Genomic DNA, 26,729 nt, shown 5'->3' on the forward strand with positions numbered 1-26,729 from the left:
GTTTTTTGTGTAGAGATTCCATGATTCTAAAAGTTCTATTTAGCCCATCAATTTTGTACCAACTTCGACCCACCTCATCCCTGTAATCCTGCATGAGGTTTTTACCATGGCTAATCCTATTAACTTGCACATCTTTGGACTGTGGGAGGAAACCTATGCTGACAAAGGGAAAATGTGCAAACTTCACATCGTTGTTTAAGGCTGGAATCAAACCCAGTCTGGTACTATGTGGCAGCAGTGCTCACCACTGAGCCACCCTGCTGCCTCTCACTGAAAATCTGAACTCAAACTTATCAATGTTTTGCCTTTACACCTTTGCTCAAAACTGACTGGGCCCAGTCTAATTTCATAAGATTTCTGATCCCAATGTAATTGTATTGTGATAATGGCAAATGACAATAGATTTGAGTGGAAGGATTCCATGATTGAATGGAATGTTGAGTCACTGAACATAATTGTATTTTACAACAGTGACAGCAATGCAAAAGTATTTCATTGGCTATAGTTAGGGACATCCAGTAGTTGCAGTAAGTATTATATAAATGCATTTTTCCCATATTCCTGCAAGATGAGAAATTGCTTATTTTTTTTTAAGACAGCCATTTCATGTAAATTCATTCTCAAATTTATTTTTCAAATAAGCTTTACCTGAAAACATGTTCCCAATTTTAGAAAATAAGGTACATACTCTGAAACATTGTGACTTGTTTTTTTTTAAAATGGCAAAATTACAGACTTGACACCAGGAAGCCAGTGTGCATTTATTTTCCCACTTAACTGCTCAGAAACCTATTCCTCTTTATCAGATAGCTAACATTAAAATAACATGGCAGAAAGACTAATCATCTCAGTGCTTTAGTTGCTCAATATCACTTTGCAAGCCAGGAGAGTAGTGGCATATATTCAGGATGATAATTACAATTTGAGCGTTATTAGCTACCATGAGAGATTACTAACAATTACATCATATTGCACAATGTTGGTTGATGAGAAAATGTTTTTTTTTAAGGATCAGAGATGCCCACCTGGAGATGACATTACAATAATGTATGAAATTGTTTTAAAAGATTAGACCATTATCAATTTCAGGGAATTTATCTCACAGAAATTGGCTGCATGTATCAAGAAAAATAATTTTCTTCCATATGTAGGCTACTATTTAAAATGAAATTAATATGCATGCACTTCAAAAATGTATGCATTTTTATGTTAATTCAGATTTAGGGCAACTTAATTGAATCACATGGATAACAGCATTACACAAATACATCTTGGCAATATGTTCTACTTTATTCTCTTATATACAGTGCAATTAATTGGCAAAAACATCTCCCAAAAGGAGCATCACACTGCACACCAAAAGGAAAAGAAAACATTATAGGGAGGACAAAGAAGCCAGTAAGAAAGGGTCAAATCATCCTCAAATACTTTATTATCCAATCTTCATAACACAGAACTAATTACAACAGCTCTCCTTGCAGCAATTAAAAAAAGTCTCCTACTTACAGCTTCTATTATTGCACTAATGTTTATAATTTAACACATCTTTCATCTCCTAATCTGTAAAAGACTTGGTGGGATTCAGGACACAGCACAATATATTGTACTAAGATAGTTCTATCTCAGTACAAAATAGCTGCTATTAATATTTAATTTCATCATTGCACCCTCCTAAAGGGTACTGGACCTATGGTACATTGTTCAACACCATAATGCAGGCTGAGCGCAACTACTTGGTGCCAATGAGGGTTTGAACATTCTAAGTTAAAGTTGTGTCAAGGAGTGTGAAACCACAGTACCAGATAAGGCAGTTTATTTTCAGAATCATAACCAGAACTTCCATCTGCAAGTACCCAGCAGTTAAGATAAAGATCAGTTTCTGATTTAAATACTTAGCTAAAAGCACTGGACTATTATAGAAGGAAGTTTTAATGATTTTTCAATTACAGATTTCATTTCAAGTAATTGGGACAATTTACTGTTGCAATGGAATACATATTTTACCAAAACATTGAATATATAGATTCTAGGTTTACTCTGGGTTCAGATGGCAAAGAGCAAAATTTTACAAGATTTAACTATGGGAGAGAAAGAAAATCAAACATAAAATCTGAAATCTATTTGCAGTATTGTTGCAGAGCAGTGTGAGGCTAGCTGTCTACATTTTCCCCAATATTTCAAAACTGAGCACATCTAGAAACATTCTCACTCTCAAATACGCATTTATTTAAAAATTTCTGCACTTAGTTTTAGTTTCCATCGTTTAGTTTTAGAAAGGCAAATTAAAAGTTAACATTGGTCAGACACTAGTTTTCTAGGTTAAAAGTCACATGATTTGACCACTGTGAAAAATATTAAATAAAGTGGAACTATAAAAGTACAGTAGTGTAATGGTAGTATTATTTATTCTGAGCACAAGCTTAAATTCCTCCATTGCTGTTTGCAAATTTTGTTTTTAAAAAAGATAGCAGTAAAATGAGTATGAAGGTGTTGGATTGAAGACATTAAAAAGCCCAGTAATGAACCTGTGGGTCCTTGCCTAATTTTATATATATAATGTGACTGCAGTCTCATCCCAACACAAATCACAAATAGTTCAGGAGATCCACCATTTCAGGCCAATTTTGGGATGGACAACAAATGCCAATCTAGCTAGCAATGTTCACAGTCAAACTAAAAGCGAAAGGTTGGCATTACCCAAGTTTGCAATATCTCAATATGCCTCAATATTTGATGTTTAAAATGAAATAAATTCTGCACGGAGCCTAGTTCGTTTTTCATTTTCCAGAGATGATATAGCTGAAATAAACTACAAAATAATAATACTTTGTTTAAACAGTAAGGGAAAAGGCTTTTCATCAGTAAAATGCAAGGCAAAAACATGCACCAAGTTAAAGATCAAATTATAACTATGTTACTCCAGAAAATCCATTCCATTGTTTTACTAATAAACTGGAGAAGCACAGCCCATCAAACATGAGAGAGAGAAAACTTCAGAAATAATTTAAAAAATATGCTTTGGGTTAAACAGGTTAAATTTTAGCATTGATGTCCAACTGTGATCATTGCCTCTGGCATTCACAGTCCTGTTCCCAGAGTTCCTGTTTTCTTGTTAATGAAAACATCTTCATTTTTAAACATGCTGCAGCTTAACACAATGACCTCATGGTCATTAAATATCTGTGGGAAAAGTGAAAATCTCCCCAATGGATACAAAGAGGGGATTCTCACTTAATAATACCTGGAACAATTTCTACACTAAGACTTCAGTTTCCCCCTTAATGTAAATTTAACCACTTCCTTTACTTTAGAGGTTCTCAAAATATGCAGACAAAAAGGAAGTCTAAATTTTTACTCTACTGCTACATGCAATTTGTCAGCAACAGGCCATTCGAGCAAAGTTGTGCTTTTATTAAGTCTGAATGTGCTCAGGCCATGCATGCACCTGGAAAGAGGTAAACACCGCAACTGTTTCTTCAGTACTTCCTCCCTGCTTTCTGTACATCATGTAACAGAACTGGCAGACCAATTTCCTGGAATGAAATTTCCTGGGAGGAGTCTTAATCACCTGGCAGCTCACTCCATCAGTTTGCACTCACATAGTTCTCTGTAGATCAGCTTTCTTACTTCAGGCATGTCTTTCTGAGAAAACTGAAATGGTCTTCCAAGAGCCAGGCACTTGCAGTACTAGAAAGGCAATGGAAATATGTCATCAGCACATAAATTCTATATATATATATGTAATATATATACACACAGAGAATTGGAGTGTGGAAATATTGGTAGAAAATGAGAAAACATACCACCAACTTAACATGTTGATTCAACAAAGAACAGAGGAACCAAGACAGGAAAATAAAATTATATAATCCCTGAGCACATTTGCAGAAACAAATGTATAACCAGTACAGAAGATCACGTGACCTCTATGTTGTGCACACCAAAAACAAGGGATCAGCAATACAAATTAACTAATTCCTTTTTGGTGATGGCTGAAGGCAGAACTTCCACTAGATTACTGGAATAAGTCCCTGTAATTGCTTCTGTAACATGGAACAATGGAAGAGATGTTGAAGGCAGTTACACTGCAGTGGAATGGGACTTTAATCATAATTATGAGACACAATGCTGCTAAGCTGATGATCCAAGCTGAGATGTACCATTTAGGTTTAGTACTTATTACCAGGGTAGTTAAATTCTCATCGCATTAGTATACTTGTCTATAATGAACCTTAACATTCCATTCATTTCATTACAGTGAACATTGCTTTAATTCTCTTGGTTGAACATTTCCACAAGTTGGCAGGTTTGTTTTCAGACGTTTCGTCACCATACTAGGTAACATCATCAGTGAGCCTCCAGATGAAGCACTGGTGGTATGGCCTATGTTCTATTTGTGTGTTTAGGTTTCCTTGGATTGGTGACGTCACTTCCAGTGGTTTGTATGTGGATGGATGTGTATACAGAGGAACCTCGATTATCTGAATATTGGATTATCCTAAGGAGATCTCAAGGTCCCGACAGAAACATTACATCAAAGAGAAATTTCCAATAGTGATCGCGTCTTTTGTTTACAGTGATTAAACAGGCACCGTCTCTAAATGACTGACCTGCTCTCTCTCGCTGTCTCTCCCTCCCCACACTTTACCTGGAGTTCTACAGAGGGATGTACCCTAACCCACCCTTCCCCAGATAATCAGCACTGTACAGGGCAAACGTGGAACCTCAAAAAGTTATGTGTGCGCGCACGCTATTTGGAGACTTATCCCACAAAAGCAGTCTTATTGTTGGTGTCCAGTCCAGCTGCCCCGGAGAGGGGGCAGGAGTGTACAGGGTTCGGGGGTGGGGGGGCGGCGAGGGCGGTGACTTGCACGCTGTAAACTGCTTTGTTTCCTGAACGGAAGCAGACTTTAAAAACTCCGAGCACCAGAGGAAAGGCATTTAATCAATTAATTGAACGAAATAGTGCCTGTCCATCTCGTTCCAACAATCGAGGTTCCCCTGTACACCTATACATAGAATATAGAAAAATACAGCGCAGTACAGGCCCTTTGGCCCTCGATGTTGCGTCAATCCAAGCCCACCTAACCTACACTAGCCCACTATCCTCCATATTTGAAAATGTGTTGCTGGTTAAAGCACAGGTCAGGCAGCATCCAAGGAATAGGAAATTCGACGTTTCGGGCATAAGCCCTTCATCAGGAATGAGGAGAGAGTGCCAGGCAGGCTAAGATAAAAGGTAGGGAGGAGGGACTTGGAGGAGGGGCGATGGAGATGTGATAGGTGGAAGGAGGTCAAGGTGAGGGTGATAGGCCGGAGTGGGGTGGAGGCGGAGAGGTTAGGAAGAAGATTGCAGGTTGGGAGGGCGGTGCTGAGTTGAGGGAACCGACTGAGACAAGGTGGGGGGAGGGGAAATGAGGAAACTGGAGAAATCCGAGTTCATCCCTTGTGGTTGGAGGGTTCCCAGGCGGAAGATGAGGCGTTCTTCCTCCAACCGTCGTGTTGTTATGTTTTGCCGGTGGAGGAGTCCAAGGACCCTGCATGTCCTCGGTGGAGTGGGAGGGAGAGTTAAAGTGTTGAGCCACGGGCTGGTTGGTCCGGGCGTCCCTGAGGTGTTCTCTGAAGCGTTCCGCAAGTAAACGGCCCGTCTCCACAATATAGAGGAGGCCACATTGGGTGCAGCGGATGCAATAGATGATGTGTGTGGAGGTACAGGTGAACTTGTGGTGGATATGGAAGGATCCCTTGGGGCCTTGGAGGGAAGTGAGGGAGGAGGTGTGGGCGCAAGTTTTACATTTCCTGCGGATGCAGGGGAAGGTGCCGGGAGTGGAGGTTGGGTTGGTGGGGGGTGTGGACCTGACGAGGGAGTCACGAAGGGAGTGGTCTTTGCGGAACGCTGATAGGGGAGGAGAGGGAAATATATCCCTGGTGGTGGCGGAAATGACGGCGGATGATACGCTGTATACGGAGGTTGGTGGGGTGGTAGGTGAGAACCAGTGGGGTTCTGTCTTGGTGGTGGTTGGAGGTGCGGGGCTCAAGGGCGGAGGAGCGGGAAGTGGAGGAGATGCGATAGAGGGCATCGTCGATCACGTTTGGGGGGAATCTGCGGTCCTTGAAGAAGGAGGCCATCTGGGCTATCCTCCATATGTCTATCCAATGCCCGTTTAAATGCCCATAAAGAGGGAGAGTCCACCACTGCTACTGGCAGGGCATTCCATGAACTCACGACTCGCTGAGTAAAGAATCTACCCTAACATCTGTCCTATACCTACCACCCCTGAATTTAAAGCTATGCCCCCTCGTAGTAGCTGACTCCATACGTGGAAAAAGGTTCTCATGGTCAACCCTATCTAAACCCCTAATTATCTTGTACACCTCTATCAAGTCACCCCTAAATCTTCTTTTCTCCAATGAAAACAGTCCCAAGTGCCTCAGCCTTTTCTCATATGATCTTCCTACCATACCAGGCAACATCCTAGTAAACCTCCTCTGCACCCATTCCAATGCCTTCATATCCTTCCTATAGTATGGCAACCAAAACTGCACACAATACTCCAGATGCGGCCGCACCAGAGTCTTATACAACTGCAACATGACCTCAGGACTCCGGAACTCAATTCCTCTACCAATAAAAGCCAGTACACCATACACCTTCTTCACAGCACTACTTACCTGGGTGGCAAGTTTCAGAGATCTGTGAACATGGACACCAAGATCCCTCTGCTTATCCACACTACCAAGTATCCAACCATTAGCCCTGTACCCCATCTTCTTGTTACTCTTACCAAAGTGAATCACTTCACGTTTACCTACATTGAACTCCATTTGCCACCTTTCTGCCCAGCTCTGCAGCTTATTTATATCCCGCTGTAACCTGCCACATCCTTCCTCACTGTCAACAACTCCACTGACTTTCATATCATCCCCTCCTCCAGGTCATTTATAAAAACGACAAACAGCAATGGTCCCAAAACAGATCCTTGCGGAACATCGCTAGTAACTGCGCTCCAAGATGAACCTTTACCATCAACTACTACCCTCTGTCTTCTTCCAGCCAGCCAATTCCTAATCCAAACCTCCAACTCCCCCTCAATGCCATACCTCCGTATTTTTTGCAGTAGCCTACCATGGGGAACCTTATCAAACGCCTAACTAAAATCCATATACACCACATCAACCGCTTTACCCTCGTCCACCTCCTTAGTCACCTTCTCAAAGAATTCAATAAGGTTTGCGAGGCACGACCTGCCCTTCACAAAACCATGCTGACTATCCTTGATCACATTATTCCTATCCAGATGTTCATAAATCCTATCCCTTACAATTCTCTCTAAGACTTTGCCCACAACAGAAGTGAGACTCACCAGCCTATAGTTACTAGGGTTATCCCTATTCCCCTTCTTGAACAAGGGAACCACATTTGCTATCCTCCAGTCTTCTGGCACTATTTCTGTAGACATCGAGGCCATAAAAATCAAGGCCAATGGCTCTGCAATCTCCTCCCTTGCTTCCCAGAGAATCCTAGGATAAATGCCATCAGGCCCAGGGGACCTATCTATTTTCACCCTTTCCAGAATTTCCAACACCTCTTCCCTACATACCTCAAAGCCATCCATTCTAATTAATTGTGACTCAATATGCACATCGGCAACAATGTGCTGTTCCTGAGCGAATACTGACGAAAAGTATTCATTCAGTGTCTCCCCAATCTCTTCAGCCTCCACACGCAACTTCCCACTCCTATCCTTGACTGGACCTATTCCTACCCTAGTCATCCTTTTATTCCTGACATACCTATAGAAAGCCTTTGGGTTTTCCCTAATCCTACCAACCATGGACTTTTCATGTCCTCTCCTTGCTGCTCTTAGCTCTCTCTTTAGATCCTTCCTGGCTACCTTATAACTCTCAATCGCCCCAATTGAACCTTCACGCCTCATCTTTACATAGGCCACCCTCTTCCCTTTAACAAGGGATTCCAATTCCTTATTAAACCACGGCTCCCTCACACGACCCTTTGAATACAGTGTATTCAAAAAGAATGAGTACCCAATGAACACAGTTTGCCGATTTCTTAGTAACAAACTTAAACAAGCAGAGAAAACACATCCAGAAACCCTAGCCACTCACCTCTTACATCAAAGACATCTCAGAAATGACTGCCAGACTACTCAAACCCTTTGGCATCATGGTAGCTCACAAACCCACCAACACACTAAAACAGCAGCTAATGAATTTGAAAGACCCTGTACAGATAACAAGCAAAACTAATGTCATTTACAAAATATCTTACAAGAACTGTAACAAACACTACATTGGACAAACAGGCAGAAAACTAGCCACAAAAAGCCATGACCCACTCTCACTACTATCCTTACATACAGATGAGGAAGGATACCAAGCCAAATAGAGAGACACTTGAGAATTCCTAGAAGCTTGGCATTCCAACCGGAACTCTTATCAACAAATTGATTTGAATCCTATTTACAACCCCCGAGAAAAAGAACAGGAAATGATATCACCAACCCAATGAAACCTAAACACAAATTGAAAGCAGGCCATACCACCAGTGCTTCATCTGGAGGCTCACTGATGATTGTTACACAGTTACACCATACTTAGCCTGCAATTTATTAATTTTAGACTCTCTCAACTGCTTCTCTAATAAAATCACTTCAAATGAAATACTGTGGGTGAAGTGTTAAGATTTATCAGAGCTTTGGCATGGCAATATATAAATGAAAGGTTTATCCACTTTGCTTCCAGTGAAGGTGGTAAGGTAACCATTTCTGGGTTACAGGTTTATTTGGACTAGTAGCCATTTCAAACCTCAAATATATTTTTTAAAAAGTTCATTTGAAATCCACTACATATGTACTGAAAAATGAAGAGAAAATTCTTCTCCCCATGATCCTGGATAATCCATTTGTGACTTTTCTGCTTTTATAAAGCGGTTTCAATCCTTGCTAGCTTGGAACCATTCTTAGCCTTCACATGGTTTTGAACATTTTACGAGTGATCTTGCTTCGCAACCACTTTTCACAACCAAATCCTAAAAGAAAATGGGAAATTACCATACCTGAAGAACGAACACACCACAGTCACTATCATTTTTCTGTTGAGGAATACACTATGGGAGAGAATAACACAGACATTAATTACAATACATTAGTAGTTCATTTGCTAAATTAGTCATTTAAAATATATTTTGCTTTAATAACCCTCAACTTAGCTTGGGGAGAAAGCAGAGCATGAGCCTGCGAAGAAATCCACCAGGAATAGAGAGAATATGGACAGTGAGTGGGACTTGCAGCCCACCTTTACCTGGGAGAAAGAGCAGACCTGCAATTAAACACACCGGGGCAGAGATATATGAACAGAGCACAAGGATCAGGTCCATCCCATACCTGGGAGAGACAGTAGTCAGCATACCGGCAAGGAAATGCAGAGAGGACAAAGAGGACACAGCATTCGGTGAGCCTGCACAGGACATAACTGCAAGAAAATGCACATAACTGGAAGGAAATGCACAGGGGACAAAGCATTGGGTTAAGGCATACACTTACCTGGGAGAGTATGCAGAGGGTGCTTCGAGTGTGTTCTAAAATACCAGGTTTGAAAAAAAATCAAAAGACTACATCACAGCAAAGCCATAAGCTAGGGTGAGAAGTATTTGTTTGCGAAGAGCTATATTCATTGGACTGGATTGCAGAGTAATTGTTTTTTTTGCTTTCAATTTTGGATGAAGGTAAATAGTCTGAAAGTACACTTTCAGGCATAGCAGAACAGTTCAGCTGTGTGGAATACTGTGCTGTGGTACGTGGGAAGTTGTGGATTCTTCATGTGGAAGGAATTGTCCATCTGCAAAATCTTGAGCTCTGGGTTCAGAACTTGAAAGTGACACTGCAGTCTATGGCACTCCCACATAGCTGTGAACCATGTGGATAGTATGTTTAATCAAGTGGTCATACTGTAGATTACGCAGAGGGGGAATGCATGATTTCCAGGCTGTTTAGAAAGACCATGGAGGTTGGGCAAAAATCCTGAATCTCTCACTCATGAACTGATTTTCCATTTTGGATACTGATGATGGCAATAATTCATAAGAATAATGCAGTGGAAGACAAGCTTTTGGCACTGCAAATAGCTGAGGCACACACATGTGGGTGGAGGAAGAAGAATGCTGGATAATTTTACAGTTGGGGACCAGACAGGCTGTTTAGTGGCTGTAGACATGTCTACAGGATGGTACATCACTGCCCTGATGCCAGGGTCTGGTATGTCACAGTGTAGCTGCAGGATTTTCTTTTGGGGAAGGGAGATAAGCCAGAGATTGTGCTGTACCTTTGCACCAATGACATAGGCAGAAAGAGGGATAAAGTCCTGAAATTAAAATTTTTTTCAGTTAAAATTTAGGGAGCTAAGCAAAAGACAGAAAAGCAAGACCTCAGGATTGCTCTCAATACTAAATGCTAGCCAGCATAGAAGTAAGAAACTTGAGTAAATGTTGGGTGGAATGGTGCAGGAGAAAGGACTTTAGAATTCTGGGGACTGAGTCTGTTCTGAGGCAGATGGAACCTGGACAATGAGGATTACGTGATCAGGACTGGGACTAATATCCTCCCAGAGACATGTATTAGTATTTTTGCTGATGGGCTTAAACCAGTTTATCAGGGCGACAGAAATTTAAGAGGGATTTCAGATAGAAAAGCCAGTTATGAGAAGCAGAAAAGCTGTAACTGAATGTGGAAAACCTGGTACAGATCAGTGTCTGATATATGGCAATCTCTGTGATGTCAATTCAATGACTAATGCCAGTGATGTCAAGGCTGAAGGTTAGATTCTCTCTTGTTGGAGAATGTAATTACCTGGCAGCTGTGTAGCATGAATGTCACTTGCCATTTATCAGCCCAAGCCTGGATGTTGTCTGAGTAGTGCTGCATATGCAGAGAGACAGCTACAGATAGTGACACTCTGTAATGATATCCTAGGGCTATGATGATTGACTTGAAAAATATGTTGCTGGAAAAGCACAGCAGGTCAGGCAGCATCAAAGAGGCAGGAGAATCGACGATTCAGGTATAAGCCCTTCTTCAGGAATGTTGATTCTCCTGCTCCTGCTGCGCTTTTCCAGCAACACATTTTTCAGCTCTGATCTCCAGCCCTCACTTTCTCCTATGATGATTGACCTCAACAACCATTACCACCATTTGCACACATTGGATGATCAGTGAATTCATGGCGCTACATGTTAAAGGGTATTATTTACATTAGCTACAGAGTGTTCAAGAGGAACTGATTATTATGGGATATTTGCATTTTGGAGTAGCCTAAAAGGAAAAGGAAGTAAAAGGTGTAGAATCTGCTTGGATGGAGCTAAGGAACAGCAAGGGGCAGCAAGTGTTGGTCAGAGAGATTTATAAGTCTGCAAACCATAGTGGCAATGTACATTCAGGATTAGTTGGGAAATTAACATTTCATAATCAATTTAGTTATTATTACACATTGATTACTACAATATTCTGCTTAACTGCATCTAAACCAATTAGAAAAGAGTCTCACTTCACCTGGGACAATCGGGACGTAATAACAATTGATTGTTGCAGGCTGGAAACTGTTGCTAAAAGCTGCTGCTTATTAACTAAGTTGCGCACCAAGTTTGAAATGAAAGTTAACCTGCTGTCCAATTGGAAACTGAAAACCCAAGATCAAGTACCAACCTACACTCTTAAGTTGAACTGGAAAGCAACAGCCATAGTATGCCCATAGTATTATTCATAACTGAAATAACGTTTCCTGAGTTACTGCAAGCCCTTCTCTTTTTGCCTCATTGGTTACAGTTTTATATGAGCAAATAAACCTTGGAATGAGAATTTAAGTTGCAATTTAAAATAGAAAAAGGGCACAGTACAAATCAGAAAACTAGGTGTTTGCATGTAGCAAGGGAATGGATGATTTCAACCTACATACAGACTGGGTAATTCTAATGAAAACCAATGGATATGGAGGAAGAATTCATGGAATGTATTGGACATGATTTCTCAACACTGAGGAAAACTAACTAGGAAAAGATTATTGTAGATCTAGTAATCAGCAATGTGAAAGGGCTAATTAATAATATTGATATATGGTAGAATTTTCCATTAAGCTTGAAAAAGATATAGTTCAATGTGAAACAAGGATCTTCAATTGAAAGGCAACAATGAAGGCATGAGGAGGAAAATACAACGGTTTGACAATTGATACGCAATTTAAAGAATTAAATGCTTAGTTTTCAAAACAAAACATTCCATTAAGATTCCAGGATGTGGAAACAGAAATTGGGTATTCAGCTCAGGTCTGTGCTGCCATTTAGTGAGTTCATGGCTGAATTGATGATCCTCAACATCACTTTCCTGCCTTTTCTCCATAAGCCTTTTAATTTTAAAAAAATCTATCACATATACATTTAACAGTGTAGTCTTGGTAGCCATCTGTGGTAAAGAATTCTACAGAATCGACATCACCTTCCGATAAAATTCCTTTTCATCTGTATCTTTATTCTGGGGGGGGGAGGGGAGAGAGAGAGAGAGGGGGAGACGGGGAGGGGGGGAGACGGGGAGGGGGGGAGACGGGGAGGGGGGGAGACGGGGAGGGGGGGAGACGGGGAGGGGGGGAGACGGGGAGGGGGGGAGACGGGGAGGGGGGGAGACGGGGAGGGGGGGAGACGGGGAGGGGGGGAGACGGGGAGGGGGGGAGACGGGGAGGGGGGGAGACGGGGAGGGGGGGGAGACGGGGAGGGGGGGAGACGGGGAGGGGGGGAGACGGGGAGGGGGGGAGACGGGGAGGGGGGGAGACGGGGAGGGGGGGAGACGGGGAGGGGGGGAGACGGGGAGGGGGGGAGACGGGGAGGGGGGGAGACGGGGAGGGGGGGAGACGGGGAGGGGGGGAGACGGGGAGGGGGGGAGAGGGAGGGAGAGAGAGAGAGGGGGGGAGAGGGAGAGGGGGGGAGAGGGAGGGAGAGAGAGAGAGGGGGGGAGAGGGAGAGGGGGGGAGAGGGAGGGAGAGAGAGAGAGGGGGGGAGAGGGAGAGGGGGGGAGAGGGAGAGGGGGGGAGACGGAGAGGGGGGGAGACGGAGAGGGGGGAGACGGAGAGGGGGGAGGGGGAGACGGAGAGAGGGGGAGGGGGAGACAGAGAGAGAGAGAGGGATACAGAGAACGAGAGAGAGAGAGAGAGAGAGAGATACAGAGAGATACAGAGAGAGAGAGAGAGAAAGAGAAAGAAAGAGAGAAAGAAAGAAAGAGAGAAAGAAAGAAAGAGAGAGAGAAAGAGAAGAAGAGAGAGAGAAAGAAAGAGAGAGAGAAGAAAGAAAGAAAGAGAGAAAGAAAGAAAGAAAGAAAGAGAGAGAGAGAGAGAGAGAGAGAGAGAGAGAGAGACCATTCTAGAGACCTTATAGACTGCTCCACTGTCAACTCTAACTAGTCAGATCTTATGTATTATTTGATTTTGAATCACAACCCTGAAAAGAACGCATGTTTAATTCAAGACTAATGAATCAGTTTAAATGCAACCTTATGGTAACATCTCCACCTCAGGTACAGAATGATTCGGTGCCTAAATCAAAAGCAGGAATCTGCTCGTAGCTTAAAAATTATTCTAAACCTAACAATTGTATCCCTTGTGCAAGCTGTGCAAGGGTACCTTATGAACTCTTGTAACAAGTTCAGACTGGTACCTCTATGATAGGAACTGATCTCGCCAGCAGACGCCTAACTCGGCTGGATTTGTTTTTCCCTCCTGATGAATGGCTCATGACCTGTAGGAGCGATCAGTCAAGCACACACAGACCTGTCAATTAACTTCTCTTCCTTACAAATTATTGCTTTTCACTGTTATCCACCTAATTAAGAACATGCAGTATTTTTTTAGGCTTTTTGTATAAGGGAATCCACATGGATAGCCATTGTGTCAGTATAGCAGAGTAGCCTGCCAGGGCTCTTAAACAGCTGATATCTTACTCTCCTTGATTATGAGAACCTAGTTAGTTTGGCTTATAGGTATCAGTGTTATGTTGTAACAGTGATGCTATTGGTAAATAAAAAGGGGATGACTAAAATTAAACTAAACTGTAAGAGGCTTTTATTCCAGACTACCAAAGAGTACGATCTCTGGTACGAACCAAGAGAGGCTTACAGGTCTGAGTCCACAAGGGATTCCCTGGGCCATGCTAAATCGCCCATAGTGTTAGTGCGTTAGTCAGGCGTAAGTATAGGGTAGGGGAATGGGTTTGGATTGGTTACCCTTCGGAGGGTTGGTGTGGACTTGTTGGGCCGAAGGGCCTGTTTCCATATTGTAGGGAATCTAATCTGATCTAAAAATACCCAAAATCAGCTTAGTGAATTCTCTAGTGTCTCTAATGCCAAAATATATTTTCTTTGAAAGCCACCCAAAACCATTTAAAGAAATGTAGCTGTGGTCCAACTAATGCCCTGTATAGTTTTAGTAAGCTTTCTCAAGGATTCTAGCTTATTGTGATTATGAACAAGGACTTCCAAATCCCCCTGTTCTGTAGATTTCTGCAGTCTCTCACCTTTTAAAATCATATTAATTTTCTCTATTCTTCCTGCTAAATTACATAATGTCATATCTTCTCATATTATATTCCACCGACTGATTTTTCTGCCTACTCACTTAACCTGTCTGCGTCCTTCTGCAGATTGTGTGTGTTATTTGCAAACTTGGCTGCAGTACATTTACTTTCTTCCTTCAAGTCATTAATGTAACTTGTAAATAATAGTGGCTCCAGCACCAATCCCTCTAGCACTCCATAAAGTTGTTATCCTAGAAATACCTCCTTTTTTCCAACTGTTTATTAATTAGTCAATCCTCTAGCCATGTTAATATATCTCCGACACCATGGGATCTTATCATATTAAATATCCTAATATGCAGTGCTTGATCAAACACTTTCTGAAAATTTAAATACTTTACATCCACTGCTTCCCCATTATCCTGTTTGTTATTTCCTCAAAAGAATTCTAATCAATTTGTTTGGCGTAATTTTTCCCTTCATGAATTGCATAGAAATTTACAAAATTCTTAAAAACAGAGAGTGTATAAGCAGGAAGGATCAGAACTAGGGATGGTCTCAGAATAAAAGGCAAGCCTTTAGAACCGAGAGGAGGAGAAACCTCAACTCAGAGGGTGATGAAGCTTTGTAATTCTCTTCCACAGAGCACTGTGGAAGCTCAGTCATGATACAAAGTTCAAGACAAAGAGAGACAGATAGCTACTAGTGGCAACAAGAGGAAATGGGATAGTGTTGAATATAGTCTTGAGCTAGATGATCAACCAGGATCTAGAATTGTAGTGAAGGCTGTAGGGGCTGAATAGCATACTCCTATGTGCCTAGCCCATACTCCAAATTTCTGCTGTAGACTACCATTATACCCATGGGAAGGGTAGGATATCACAGTCAACTCAAATCTTGTCTTCAAATCACATCCACATATAAGCACTGCTTAGCCAGATTTATAAATCAATATTCTCCCTTGAAATTAACTGCAATAAAATCATCAACTCTACTGAGATCAGCACAAGAAATAAATATATACGTAATCTGTTTTAGTGGAGGGTACTGGAGGAAGTCAACTTGTTTATATGAACATATTACAAAGCTGCAGTTTACAATCTTCATATATGAACGAGGGTATACAAAGTGTGTGCTAATCGGAAGTTTGCTATAAATTGAACTTTAAAGGAGGTGAGTTCAAACCTTACCGTCGTGGCAAATGCTTTCCATCCTTCCAGGAATGCAGGACGATTCCTCTCACCAGCTTCTGTCTTCAAATATTTCAGAATGTTCTGTGAATCAAGAAAGTTAGGTAAATCATGGACAGCAAGACTTTTTTAAAAATATGTACTATTTTGAAGCTGCTTCTGGCTATTGTGCTGAGAATCAAAGACTCAAACTCAGGCCAACCAGCCCCCTCCCTGTTCAACAATGTTAATTCCTTCCTGAAGGGGCTTGCTTTTGGCTGGGATATATTTCCACAGCTGCAAGAGTCATTCTCCAGCACATTACCCCAGTTAGCTGCATGAAGATGGCAGCCAAGTTCAGTTGTGTGTGGGTCAAGATATTTACCAAGATCCTGAATATTAATACAAGACTCAGATTGGATTCAAAACATTACTGCTATTCTCCCTAGATGTTGCTGGACCCAAGTTTCTCCAGCATTATGGCTTGGCTTCACCAACCTTAAGAGTCTAATTTTTGGAAACCACAGCAGTACCTACAGTATTCCTTGAAACTAAATATTTCAAGAACAATTTCACTATGGACATATGTAATTTCAAAGATAAGCAATTTTAACTAAATTATAACATGGTGAAGCTGTGCCATAATGAGGAATCTCACTATATTAAAGGAAGGAGATACCTAGTTTGTGTCCAGGATTCCTTAAATAACAAACTGCTAGCCTGGGCCAAGCCATCGTGGAAACTGGCATATTAAACTTAAGTGGTTGCAAAGAGACAGGAAGATTAAAGGTAATTATTTGCTTGACAATAATTACATTCTAAAGCTGTCCTTGCTCATAGCTGCAACATAGAGAAACAACATACGTAAAAGGCGGGCAGAAACTATGAAGTGAGAGCACTTACAGTAAGTGAATAACACACAAATAAAAATCACCAAGCATTATGAACAGAAGTACAGAATTCCGTACAGTAATTGCAAACACAAGTATTCAGCAAACAACAATTTTCCTTGTTGTCAAGGAATTTCCTCCAAATACATTTCAAAATTCTGAGTAGCTTTGTTGAGGATGCCTATACTAGGGTGACTTCACAACTTGGTCCACCTTCTATTGGAACGACTTATATCAGTGATTTGATCAAAATCCTAGATTCCAAGAATTTATCTAATTGCCCATTAGCATTAAAGAAAAATCCTGCTGCTCACCTGATTTGTTTTTGGACACGATGCTTGACATATGGCCTGTCTTCTTCACAGCCCCATTAGTTCCTTTACACCACTTCCTGTTTTGGGAATAACCAACCAAAAAGCTGGAATGTTTTTACATTTGGACATGAATCGCATTTTTTTTCAAGCATATTGGGTGCATTGAGGATTCTTATATGGGGCTAAGGAGACCTCCACTCATGTCACTTTGAAAGATTAATGGGTCTTAACCACAGGATGAGGCAAGTCTTTCTTTTTGCTTTGCCTTTTCTCATTTTGGCATCTTTTATTCTCCTCTTTCAGTCCAAAGTATCGGTCTTTCAATTTAGGATTCCTCTGTTACATTTGTCATTTAAATTGAATTCTTTCCAAGATAGTATACTTTATTAATTTTTAAAATGGAGAGGAACACAAATCAAATGTGGTAGCAATTAAATAAATAATGTTTATTTAGTTCATTGCAGAGATTAGAACGAAGATTATAGTCCCGGATTTAGACTCTTGACACTTGTTACCAGACTGGCTGACCTAGTTCCATTTGTAGTTTTGTTAGTAGTGCATTAAACAATAGAGAAAAGCAGCCCAAATAATTCTGCAACATAAATCAGAGATGCTTTCGTGAGGAAAGATTTGAGAGATCTTAAGCAGTTTAGCCTCTTCTCATCAAAAAGGAGCCTATAAACAAAACAGTCATAATGGCAATACAGTTTTGATTTGACTGCAGGAAGTGATGCAAAGGAACTTCCTGCATATTTTAAAACCTTCCCAGTTCACATTTCAGTACACAACGTTTACTCGCCTTACTTTTACACAGATAGGTAACATCATCCACATTTCTAAAGTTTGAACAGCAACTGCTTAAAGAAAAGAACATTACAATGTTTGTGAACAGCACACTGAAGACCACGGAATGCAGTTTACAATTCCTCATATTCCATTTGAATCCAGTTTAAACTGATGAAATATAAATCCGGCTTTCTACCAATGATATGGCAGCAGTTATCTAGTTCCAAATTGTTAGCATTCACATTACATGACCAAGTACCAATTAGTAACCTCAATAGTTGATTTGGTGAATAGTTTGCTTGGTATTAGGGCACTTTTTTGTGTCAGGCAGGAAAATAGCAAGAGCTTTGTTCTGCATTTAATTAGTACTCTGCTTGATTTTTGGATGGATGATGACACCAAGGACATTGTAAAATTCTCCATACTTTAGCTATGAACCTTCATTCAAGGCCACAAAATATTTGTTCTCAGATATAGAGTAAAATAATCAGTGTTCTATCAACCAGTGAATTGTGGACGTGTCTGCGTTCTCATCTGGATTGGAGGACAGTAGAGACAACCCTGATAAAAGAATATTCAGCATGGATTGTTTGTACTGAGTGACCTGCTTTCATGCCATATATGCTATGCAGCATTGCATCAGTGCCAAGTAAACTCATCCTCTTCTTTTTTTTTTTGAGTCCAATTACTTTAGTTCCATTAGGGAGCGATCACTACTAATGCTTACGTTGAACCCTCGCCCTTCATTCTCTTATGGGCCCACAAGAAAAACTACTGCAATATTTTGTCACTGGACCACGCCTACAGATCAACAAACTGATTACTGAAACAATGGAATCTGCAACACTGGGAGAAAATCTTTGAGTCGTCATTGTCTGCAAGTTTAGTACCAGAGGACTGGAGGATTGCAAATGTTGTGCCCTTGGTCAAGAAGGGCAGCAGAGATGACCCAGGTAATTATAGGCTAGTGAGCCTTGGAAAGGATTATAAGAGATAAGATTTAAAATCTTCTAGCAAGCAAAAATTTGATTGCAGATAGTCAACATAGTTTCGTCAAGAGCAGGTCATGTCTCACAAACCTCAGAGTTTTTTTCGAGAAGGTGACCAAGCATATGGATGAGGGTAGGACAGTTCACCTGGTGTACATGGACTTCAGTAAAACATTTGATAAAGTTCCACATGGTAGGTTGTTGGAGAAAATGCAGAGGCATGGGATTGACAATTATTTAGCAGTTTGGATTAGAAACTGGCTTTCAGTAAGAGGGCAGCAAGTGGTCATTGATGGAAAATATTCAGCCTGCAGTCCGGTTACTAGTGGTGTGCCACAAGGATCTGTTTTGGGACCACTACTGTTTGTCATTTTTATAAATGACTTGGACTTAAGCCTAGGTGGATGGGTGAGTAAATTTGCAGATGACACTAAAGTTGGTGGAGTAGTGGATAGTGTGGAAGAATGTTGTAGGTTGCAGGGGGATTTGGATAAACTGCAGAGTTGGGTTGAGAGGTAGCAAATGGAGTTCAATGCAGCTAAATGTGAGGAGATTCACCTTGGGAAGAATAACAGGAAGGCAGAATACAGGGTCAATGGAAAGATTCTTGGTAGTGTGGATGTGCAGAAGGATCTTGCAGTCCATGTACATAGATCCCTGAAAGTTGCTACCCAGGTTGGTAGCACTGTTAAGGCGGCACACGGTGTTAGGTTTTATTGGTAGAGGGATTGAGTTTTGGAGTCATGGTGCACACAAAACACTAGTGTGGCCGTATTTGACATATTGCATACAGTTCTGGTCGCCCCATCACAGGAAGGATGTGGAAGCATTGGAAAAGGTGCACAGGAGATTTACCAGGATGTTGCCTGGTCTGGAGGCAAGGTCTTATGAGGAAAGGCCGTGAAACTTGGGTCTTTTCTCATTGGAGAGAGGAAGGCTAAGAGGGAATCTGATAGAGACATACAAGATGATCAGAGGATTAGATAGGGTAGACAGTGAAAGTCTTTTTCATAGGATGATGACGTCAGCTTGTACGAGAGGGCATAGCTGCAAAACGAGGGGTGATAGATTTAAGACAGATGTCAGAGAGGCAGGTTCTTTACTCAGAGTGGTAAGGGCTTGGAATGCCCTACCTGCCAATGTAGCTAACTCAGCCACATTAGGGGCATTTAACCAATCACTGGATATGCACATGGATGATGAATGGATAGTGTCGGGGGATGGGCTTGGACTAAGTCACAGGTCGGCACAACATTGAGGGCCAAAGGGCTTGTTCTGAGCTGTATTGTTCTATGTTCTAAAGGTCATGTATTGTTTTAAAAAAAGTTTCCCTAAATAGAAATGTAATTTTTCTCCAAATAAAACATCAGCCAGAATTTGGGTAGTAACTTCACAGCTCATTTTCAAACAGTGCCATTAAATCTTTTGCTTCTACTTAAGAGGGTAGCACAGTCTTGGCATAACATCTCTTCTGAAAGTTGGATAGGAACATCGGCCATTTAGACAAGAGGCAAAAATGAGTAATGAGGCATTCCCTCAAGCGGAAGTGTCAGCCTGACTTTTGTGCTCAAAATCTGGAGCGGGATTTGAATCCACAACTTTATGACTCAGAAGCAAGTTCAATTAAGTTTGACATAAATATCAATCATTGTATGGTAGCACTGAATTGGAACAAACCCTGTGTTCATTTACTGAATAAAGAAGAACCATAACATTGAGTTGTTGTTGTAGTATGCAACAGAAAATTTAGTAAATAACATTAAATTGTTGGATTATTATTAAAAGGTACTTTAATATTGCTTGGAGGGACTAGAGTTTGAAGAATTGGGGAAAATGTATTTATTTCAAGTTTTGTGGAAATACATGAAGCTTTTTTTTAAAAAAATGTACCCATTGTTGAAATGGGTAATTTTTTTAAAACAAGGCTACTGGCAATGTTATTTGTAGATCTTTTTTGGGGTTGGTTTGGAAAAAGTTGTTTTATTTGGCTGAGTTGGGCAAAACCCTAAGAACAAGGTAAGTTGGAGGGAAACTTGCAAAGAACATAACTGCCCCATCCATCCTTCTCAGTTCTGACAAGAAAATCATTTTGTTGGGCTCAGGTTAAAACAAATTTGTTTTGAAAGAGTGATTGAAATAACATTGCAAAAAATGTTTTTAAATGTAGTGAGTCATGGATTAGTGGGACTCGAGCAACAATGCACTGTTCTAGCCTCAGTTATAATATTGCCAGTATATTTAATAATATATTCATAACAGTGATTGCCCAACAAAGACTTTTAGCCATTAAACCATCTGACAGGTGCTCTGATCCCAAATCTCCAACTGCAGCTGTATATGCATCAAGGACTATCGCAGATTTTATTTTATATTAACTTTCTGTTGAGTGGCTTTTATATGGTGCTTGTAACAAGGGTACATTGTTATTTGATTGCATCTTGCAATGTCTGGTAAAATTCCTTAACTTACAGATAAATTTTAAAGTACCAAATGAAGTTACATCCTAGATGTAAATATGAAATGCTCACACATAAATTGCATCAACATCTATTTTCTACATCCAAATAGCTGAAAAGACTTCACCCATTTGTCAGAACTCTACTTCACCATTTTAAAATGAAAATTCTAGATGGCTACTCTGAGAAATGACATGCCATCACTCTCTTACCTGCACTGACTAAACGCTCACGTTGGGAATGCTACAACTGCCCTCAATTCCAATGTTAGGATGAGAAGAAAAAGAATGAAAAGTCAGGCAGAGTTCCTATTCAGTTAATATTCAGCAACATAAAACGTGCATATGTGGAGAGATTCAGGCTCTGTGACTAAATGATCTGCTACTATTCAGGGTTTCTATCAGTACTCATGTAACCAGATTGCAACACATCACTGCCTTTAGGAAGGAACAATACGGCTAAGACAAAAAAATACAATAGAAAGTATTTGAAAGATTGCCTTACCTGAACACAGGAATTAAAATGGATGCCTTGAGAATCATAAAGGCAAATTTTCCTATTTGGAAGATCAACTGTTAGCAATGACCAATGGATTTCCAAATGAATAGGGATTAGTAGTAGGGCTTTACTGAATAAATCCACCTGAACAAAAAAACAAAAATAGAACCTTTCAGTCAGGCAGACAGCTATCAAAAGAAAACCAGAATAGGCAGCTTGAGTAACACAGATTAGAGATAATGGAACAAAAGCTATGCAAAAGCGAAGACAATGCAGAAAAGCATCAGCAAAAATGGTACCAAAGATCTACAACTTGTTTTGAAATAGAAGGGATAACGAGAACTTGAGATTTAAAAAAAAAATCATAAACTTTAAAACATGGAAGCTCTAGTTTACATTGACTATGTAACAAAGTGGCAGTCTTCATTTTTACCTACAGAATTGGTTTGGGACAGAACAATCACCTGTATCCGAATTTATCTGTTTTGGAGAAGGTTGACTTTCTAATATTTTGTAAAGATATGCTTCCATAAGGAGAAGGCAAGTCAGTCATACAGATGAGCAATATTCTCTCTTTGCAGAGATGTATACCAGACCACATTACAACACTTAAGAAAAGCAAAGGGTACTGAACAGGATTCACCAAAACATCAATAGCTTTCACAAAGAATGAACAGCTGTATCCCAAAGCTTGTTAAATATCCAAACATCACCTTGCTGCCACAATCCACTCTTTCAAGGACTCACCTTTTTTGTCCATCTCTTCACTCCATTGTATCCTTTAGTTTGAAGCTGCTTGTAAAAGAAGCTATTGAAGAAGTGAACCTGGAGAGGAGATTAAGCAAAATTAAAAAGCATAAGTTAGTATAGTACGAATGTTCCTCTCTTCACCTTTCTGCCAGATATGCACCTCCTGATGATATCAATAGTAGCCAAACTTCAATACAAATATCAACTAATGTAATCTCAGTGGCCATTTTTTGCAGTGCAAGGCAGCTGAGCCTGACCCAATCCTCAGAGACAAACCCACACAAATGCATTTCCAGCAGCAACTGTTGGCTGGCAATTAAGGGAGGTAAACTTGTGGATTTCTCCATTTTAATCTGGACCATTAAACAGCAGAGCTACTCCTCCAGATATGATCAAACTCAAAACAGACTGGGGATTTGAGTTGATCCTTCCTGTTCTGCATAAGCCTTTTCCTTGCAAAAGCTAAGGGAGGTCTGTGTTTTCTTTACAAAAAAAAAGTTTTTTTTTTCTCTCATCGTTCCCAATGCAAAAGGCAATATTTGGTATTTTCTGGAGATGAATTAGCTGAGTAGCTCAGCTCCAACACATGACTTTGCTATGATTTAAAGAAATTAATATAAATAAATAATTATTAAAACAATGAGGTATGCTATCAAACATACAATAATGAGCCTTCTAACAAAGGTCCACCTTAACGCTATGATTCATAAACCTACCTTATCTGGTACTGCATCCACAATCAGTTCTCCATACATGTTTATTACCTGCAAGGAAACCAAACAGTCACCACCACAGCTTTCAGTTGGCTAAGATGATTTCACTACACAGTAATATAGAAACTAGATTATACCAATTAGTGGAAGTTATACAACTACACATGGGGAGTAGTGGTGGTTACCTAAACAAATGAAATGTCTGCTGACACCAACAATCCTATGATAAATGCTGACAGCAATGCTCACCACTGATTTTAGAAAAATTAGCTTTAAAATTTTAAAAATAAATTCAATTTTACTTAATTTTTTTCTACAATTTCATTTAATTTTTCAACTATTATATTTTAATCAGATCTTTATTTAAATATATCTGAAATTTTTCACTGCTACAGCACTTGCTCCTAGGTGCAAGTTAGCAAAGCCTTAAATAAAAATGAAATACTGCAGATACTAGATATCTGAAATAAAAATATAAAATGCTGGAGGAATTCAGTAGATCTGGCAGCATCCTTTCAGCAAAAAACATGGTTAGCATAGAGTCCAACAGAACTCTTCTTCAGAACTGAAAGTGGATGGAAAATGATGGTTTTTATGTTTTGATACACGGGGAGGAGGAACAAATGGAACAGACAGTGAGGATGTCCAAAACATAAAAGCTTTCAGGTGGAGGGGCCAGTGTTGGACAGGGGTGGACAAAATTAGAAGTCACATGACACCAGGAGTGTGAACAAGTTGATTTCACCTGACAAAGGAGCAGCAGTCCGAAAGCTTGTGATTTAAAAGAAGCCTGTTGGACTATAACCTGGAGTCATGTGACTTCTGACAGAGTTAGAAAAGACAGTGCTCATGGTGGTAAAGAAAAAAAAAGGATGTAAAAAAGGTGTAAATGAAGATGCGAAAAAGGAGACAAGGACTCACCCTTGTGAAAATGAAGTCAACAATTCATGGCCTCTGAGGATTTTAACAGGGGGATAGGGTGGAAATTCATGGAAGACAAGTGTCATGCTTTGAAGTTGTGGAACAGAGTCCTGGAGAGTGTAAGTACCCAAGTGGAAAATGAGGTGCTGTTCCTCCTGGCTCTTGCTGAGCTTCAATGGAACATTATAGTAGGCCCAGGATGGAAGTGTTAGTATGGCAGCAAGGCTCTTTTTGAAATGGCAAACAATTTCTGGGTTATTCTTCCAGACATAGCAAAGTTGTTCCACAAAGTGATCACCCAGTCCTTGTTTGGTCTCACCATTGTAAAGGAGACAGCATTGTGAGCAGCAAATCCAGTAGAATAGATTGAAAGAGCAGACAAAGCACTGCTTCACCTGGAAGATGTGCCTGCAGCCTTGGGAGAGTGAAGAGAGAGGTGGTGACTAGATAAGTGTTATATCTCTGTGAAGTTAATCATCACACAACATCAGGTTATCGTCCAACAAGTTTATATGGAAGCACTAGCTTTCAAAGCGCTGCTCCTTCATCACCTAAAGAAATGCTTCCACACAGATCGGCCGGATTTTAACCTGGTGTTGTGTGCTTTTTAACTTTGTCCAAACCAGTCCACAACTGGTACCTCCAAATCATGACCTCTGTGAAGCCGCCTTTCAGCCGGTAGTGTTTGAGCACATGTTAGGACAGATGGAGAACTGGACAAGGAACAGTCCAATAGAATGCTGATACTAGAAGGGAGGGGATGATGCATTTGGTGGCAGTATCTTGCTGGAGGGTGCAGAAATGACAGAGAATGATCTTTTGAATAAGGGAAGGGGGGTAGCAAGTGAGGACAAGGAAAACCCAACCATTGTGTGGGGAGGAAATGAGATGGGTGAAGGTAAAATTGCAGGAGATGGGTCAGACAGGTTGAGGGCTCTGACAGCTGAGGGAGGCGGAAAGTTTCATTGAGGAAAAAGGAGACTAATTCTTGGTGGGATAGTGGTGGTGATATCATTGGATTGATATGACAGATGGAGGAACTGAGATAATGGAACAGAATGTCTGCAGGAAGCAGGACTAAGATTATTGAAACTTTACTTTAGAGCTCGCATTTCTAGGCTTACACCCCAACATCACTGCAGCATTAAAGCACTGTAGCTGTCACTTTTCTGAAATACATGTGACCCTTGCAACGATCTATCAGAGATAAACATCTCGAGCATAGCTGGACCCTTTTCTGACCTGATCGTTTAGCCAGTTCTCTCCATATAGTGTAGCCAGGTCATCCAAAGTCAAAACGTGTTTGTTGTAAACTACTTGGAAACTGGGTTCTGGCTTGTTCACCTGCGCTTTCTGATACTTCCGTATTTCCATCCGGATAAAGGTTTTCCTGAAACACCCAGAATACAGAAGATACATTTTAACTTCGCTTTTGTACTGCATAAGATCATATCTGGGATGAGCAGAGCATTTAAAAGATATCCAGAACAGCAGTACAAAGAACAGTCGTTTGCTAGACTTGCATGAAGGATACATTAAAAAAGTGGGTCTTTCTTTCAAAACCACATCATCTCTTCTTTCTTGAAAGCACCAAATGTCACCAAGATTTAGTTGCACTGGTACCAGAAGTCTTACAATAATCTCACACAAGTGGGAGTCTGGATCTTAAATGATGCCAGGTTGTTTCACGGTGGACAAAATCACAGCCAAATAGAACTCAACTTTTCAGCTGCAATTGGTTGTTGTGCTTGGAGGTTAGGGCGGGGATGCAATTGTAAATAGCGCCATATTTTACAAGAGGGAGACAGTATCACTTGACTAGCAATCCAGATATCCAGGTTAATCCCACCATGGTTGCGGTAATATACATTCACCAGTATACACGGAATTAAAAGCTAGTTTCAGTAATGATCTTATCAATTATCATAAAAATCCACTTGATGTACTAATGGTCTTGAAAGAGAAAAGTCTACATGTGATTCCAATGTGGTTTACTCTCAACTGCCTCTCAGTTCAAGGACAATTAAGATAGACAACAAATGCTTGTGTGATGTAAATAAGTTCTCTTTTCTCATCATAAGATATATTCTTATCAGTTAATATAACAGTTGCATATAACAGAATGAGAGCCATATGATCTCAGGCAAATCTTAACTGAACAGGTGATTTTCTTTTTCTTTATGCAGAATATAGCTATTCCAATAAAACTGTCCATTACTACTTTTTGAGTATTTTGCACAAAATCTAGCTATTGACACAAAAAAAGGTAAACAAGTAGGAGGCTGGAAGAACACAGTAAGCCAGGCAGCATCAGGAGGTGGAGAAGTCAACGTTTCAGATGTAACTCTTCTTCAGGACTGGGGGTGGGTATAAGGGGAGCTGCAGATAAAGGGGTTGGGTGTGTGTGTGTTTGTGCGAGAGAGAGAGCACGAGAAAGAGCGAACGCGAGCGCGAGAGAAAAAAAAATCGGGTCGGGGGGTTAAGGTAGGGATAGGTGAATGACCTGGTTGGTTGATGGGAAGAATGAATCCAGTTGGTAAATGGAAGGAAGAGTCGATCGGAAGAGTGCAAAAGAATTGGAGGGTCTGGAAAGGGAGTTGAGGGAGTTATTTGAAATCAATGTTGAAATAAAACAAGCAAGAAAGCATGTCTGTAAGGCAAGTTGACAAGATAAGGA

At 40.6% G+C, this 26,729-nt stretch overlaps 1 protein-coding gene across 1 annotated transcript in view; it reads right to left on the reverse strand.

The window, feature by feature from the left end:
• Window positions 1-1,298: 1,298 nt before the first annotated feature.
• The window catches only part of senp5 (SUMO specific peptidase 5), a 39,504-nt gene continuing 14,073 nt past the window's right edge, over window positions 1,299-26,729 (reverse strand). The window contains exons 4-10 of the mRNA XM_060834427.1: window positions 25,295-25,442; window positions 23,135-23,182; window positions 22,416-22,493; window positions 21,675-21,812; window positions 15,757-15,840; window positions 9,077-9,127; window positions 1,299-3,687 (exon numbers count right to left, since the gene is read on the reverse strand). Of these exons, the coding sequence (XP_060690410.1) occupies window positions 3,577-3,687; window positions 9,077-9,127; window positions 15,757-15,840; window positions 21,675-21,812; window positions 22,416-22,493; window positions 23,135-23,182; window positions 25,295-25,442 (658 nt within the window). The 3' untranslated portion in view covers window positions 1,299-3,576. The remainder of the gene's footprint in view (window positions 3,688-9,076; window positions 9,128-15,756; window positions 15,841-21,674; window positions 21,813-22,415; window positions 22,494-23,134; window positions 23,183-25,294; window positions 25,443-26,729) is intronic.

Source organism: Hemiscyllium ocellatum, chromosome 13 (genome assembly GCF_020745735.1).
Source record: "Hemiscyllium ocellatum isolate sHemOce1 chromosome 13, sHemOce1.pat.X.cur, whole genome shotgun sequence".
Taxonomy (NCBI): Eukaryota; Metazoa; Chordata; class Chondrichthyes; order Orectolobiformes; family Hemiscylliidae; genus Hemiscyllium; species Hemiscyllium ocellatum.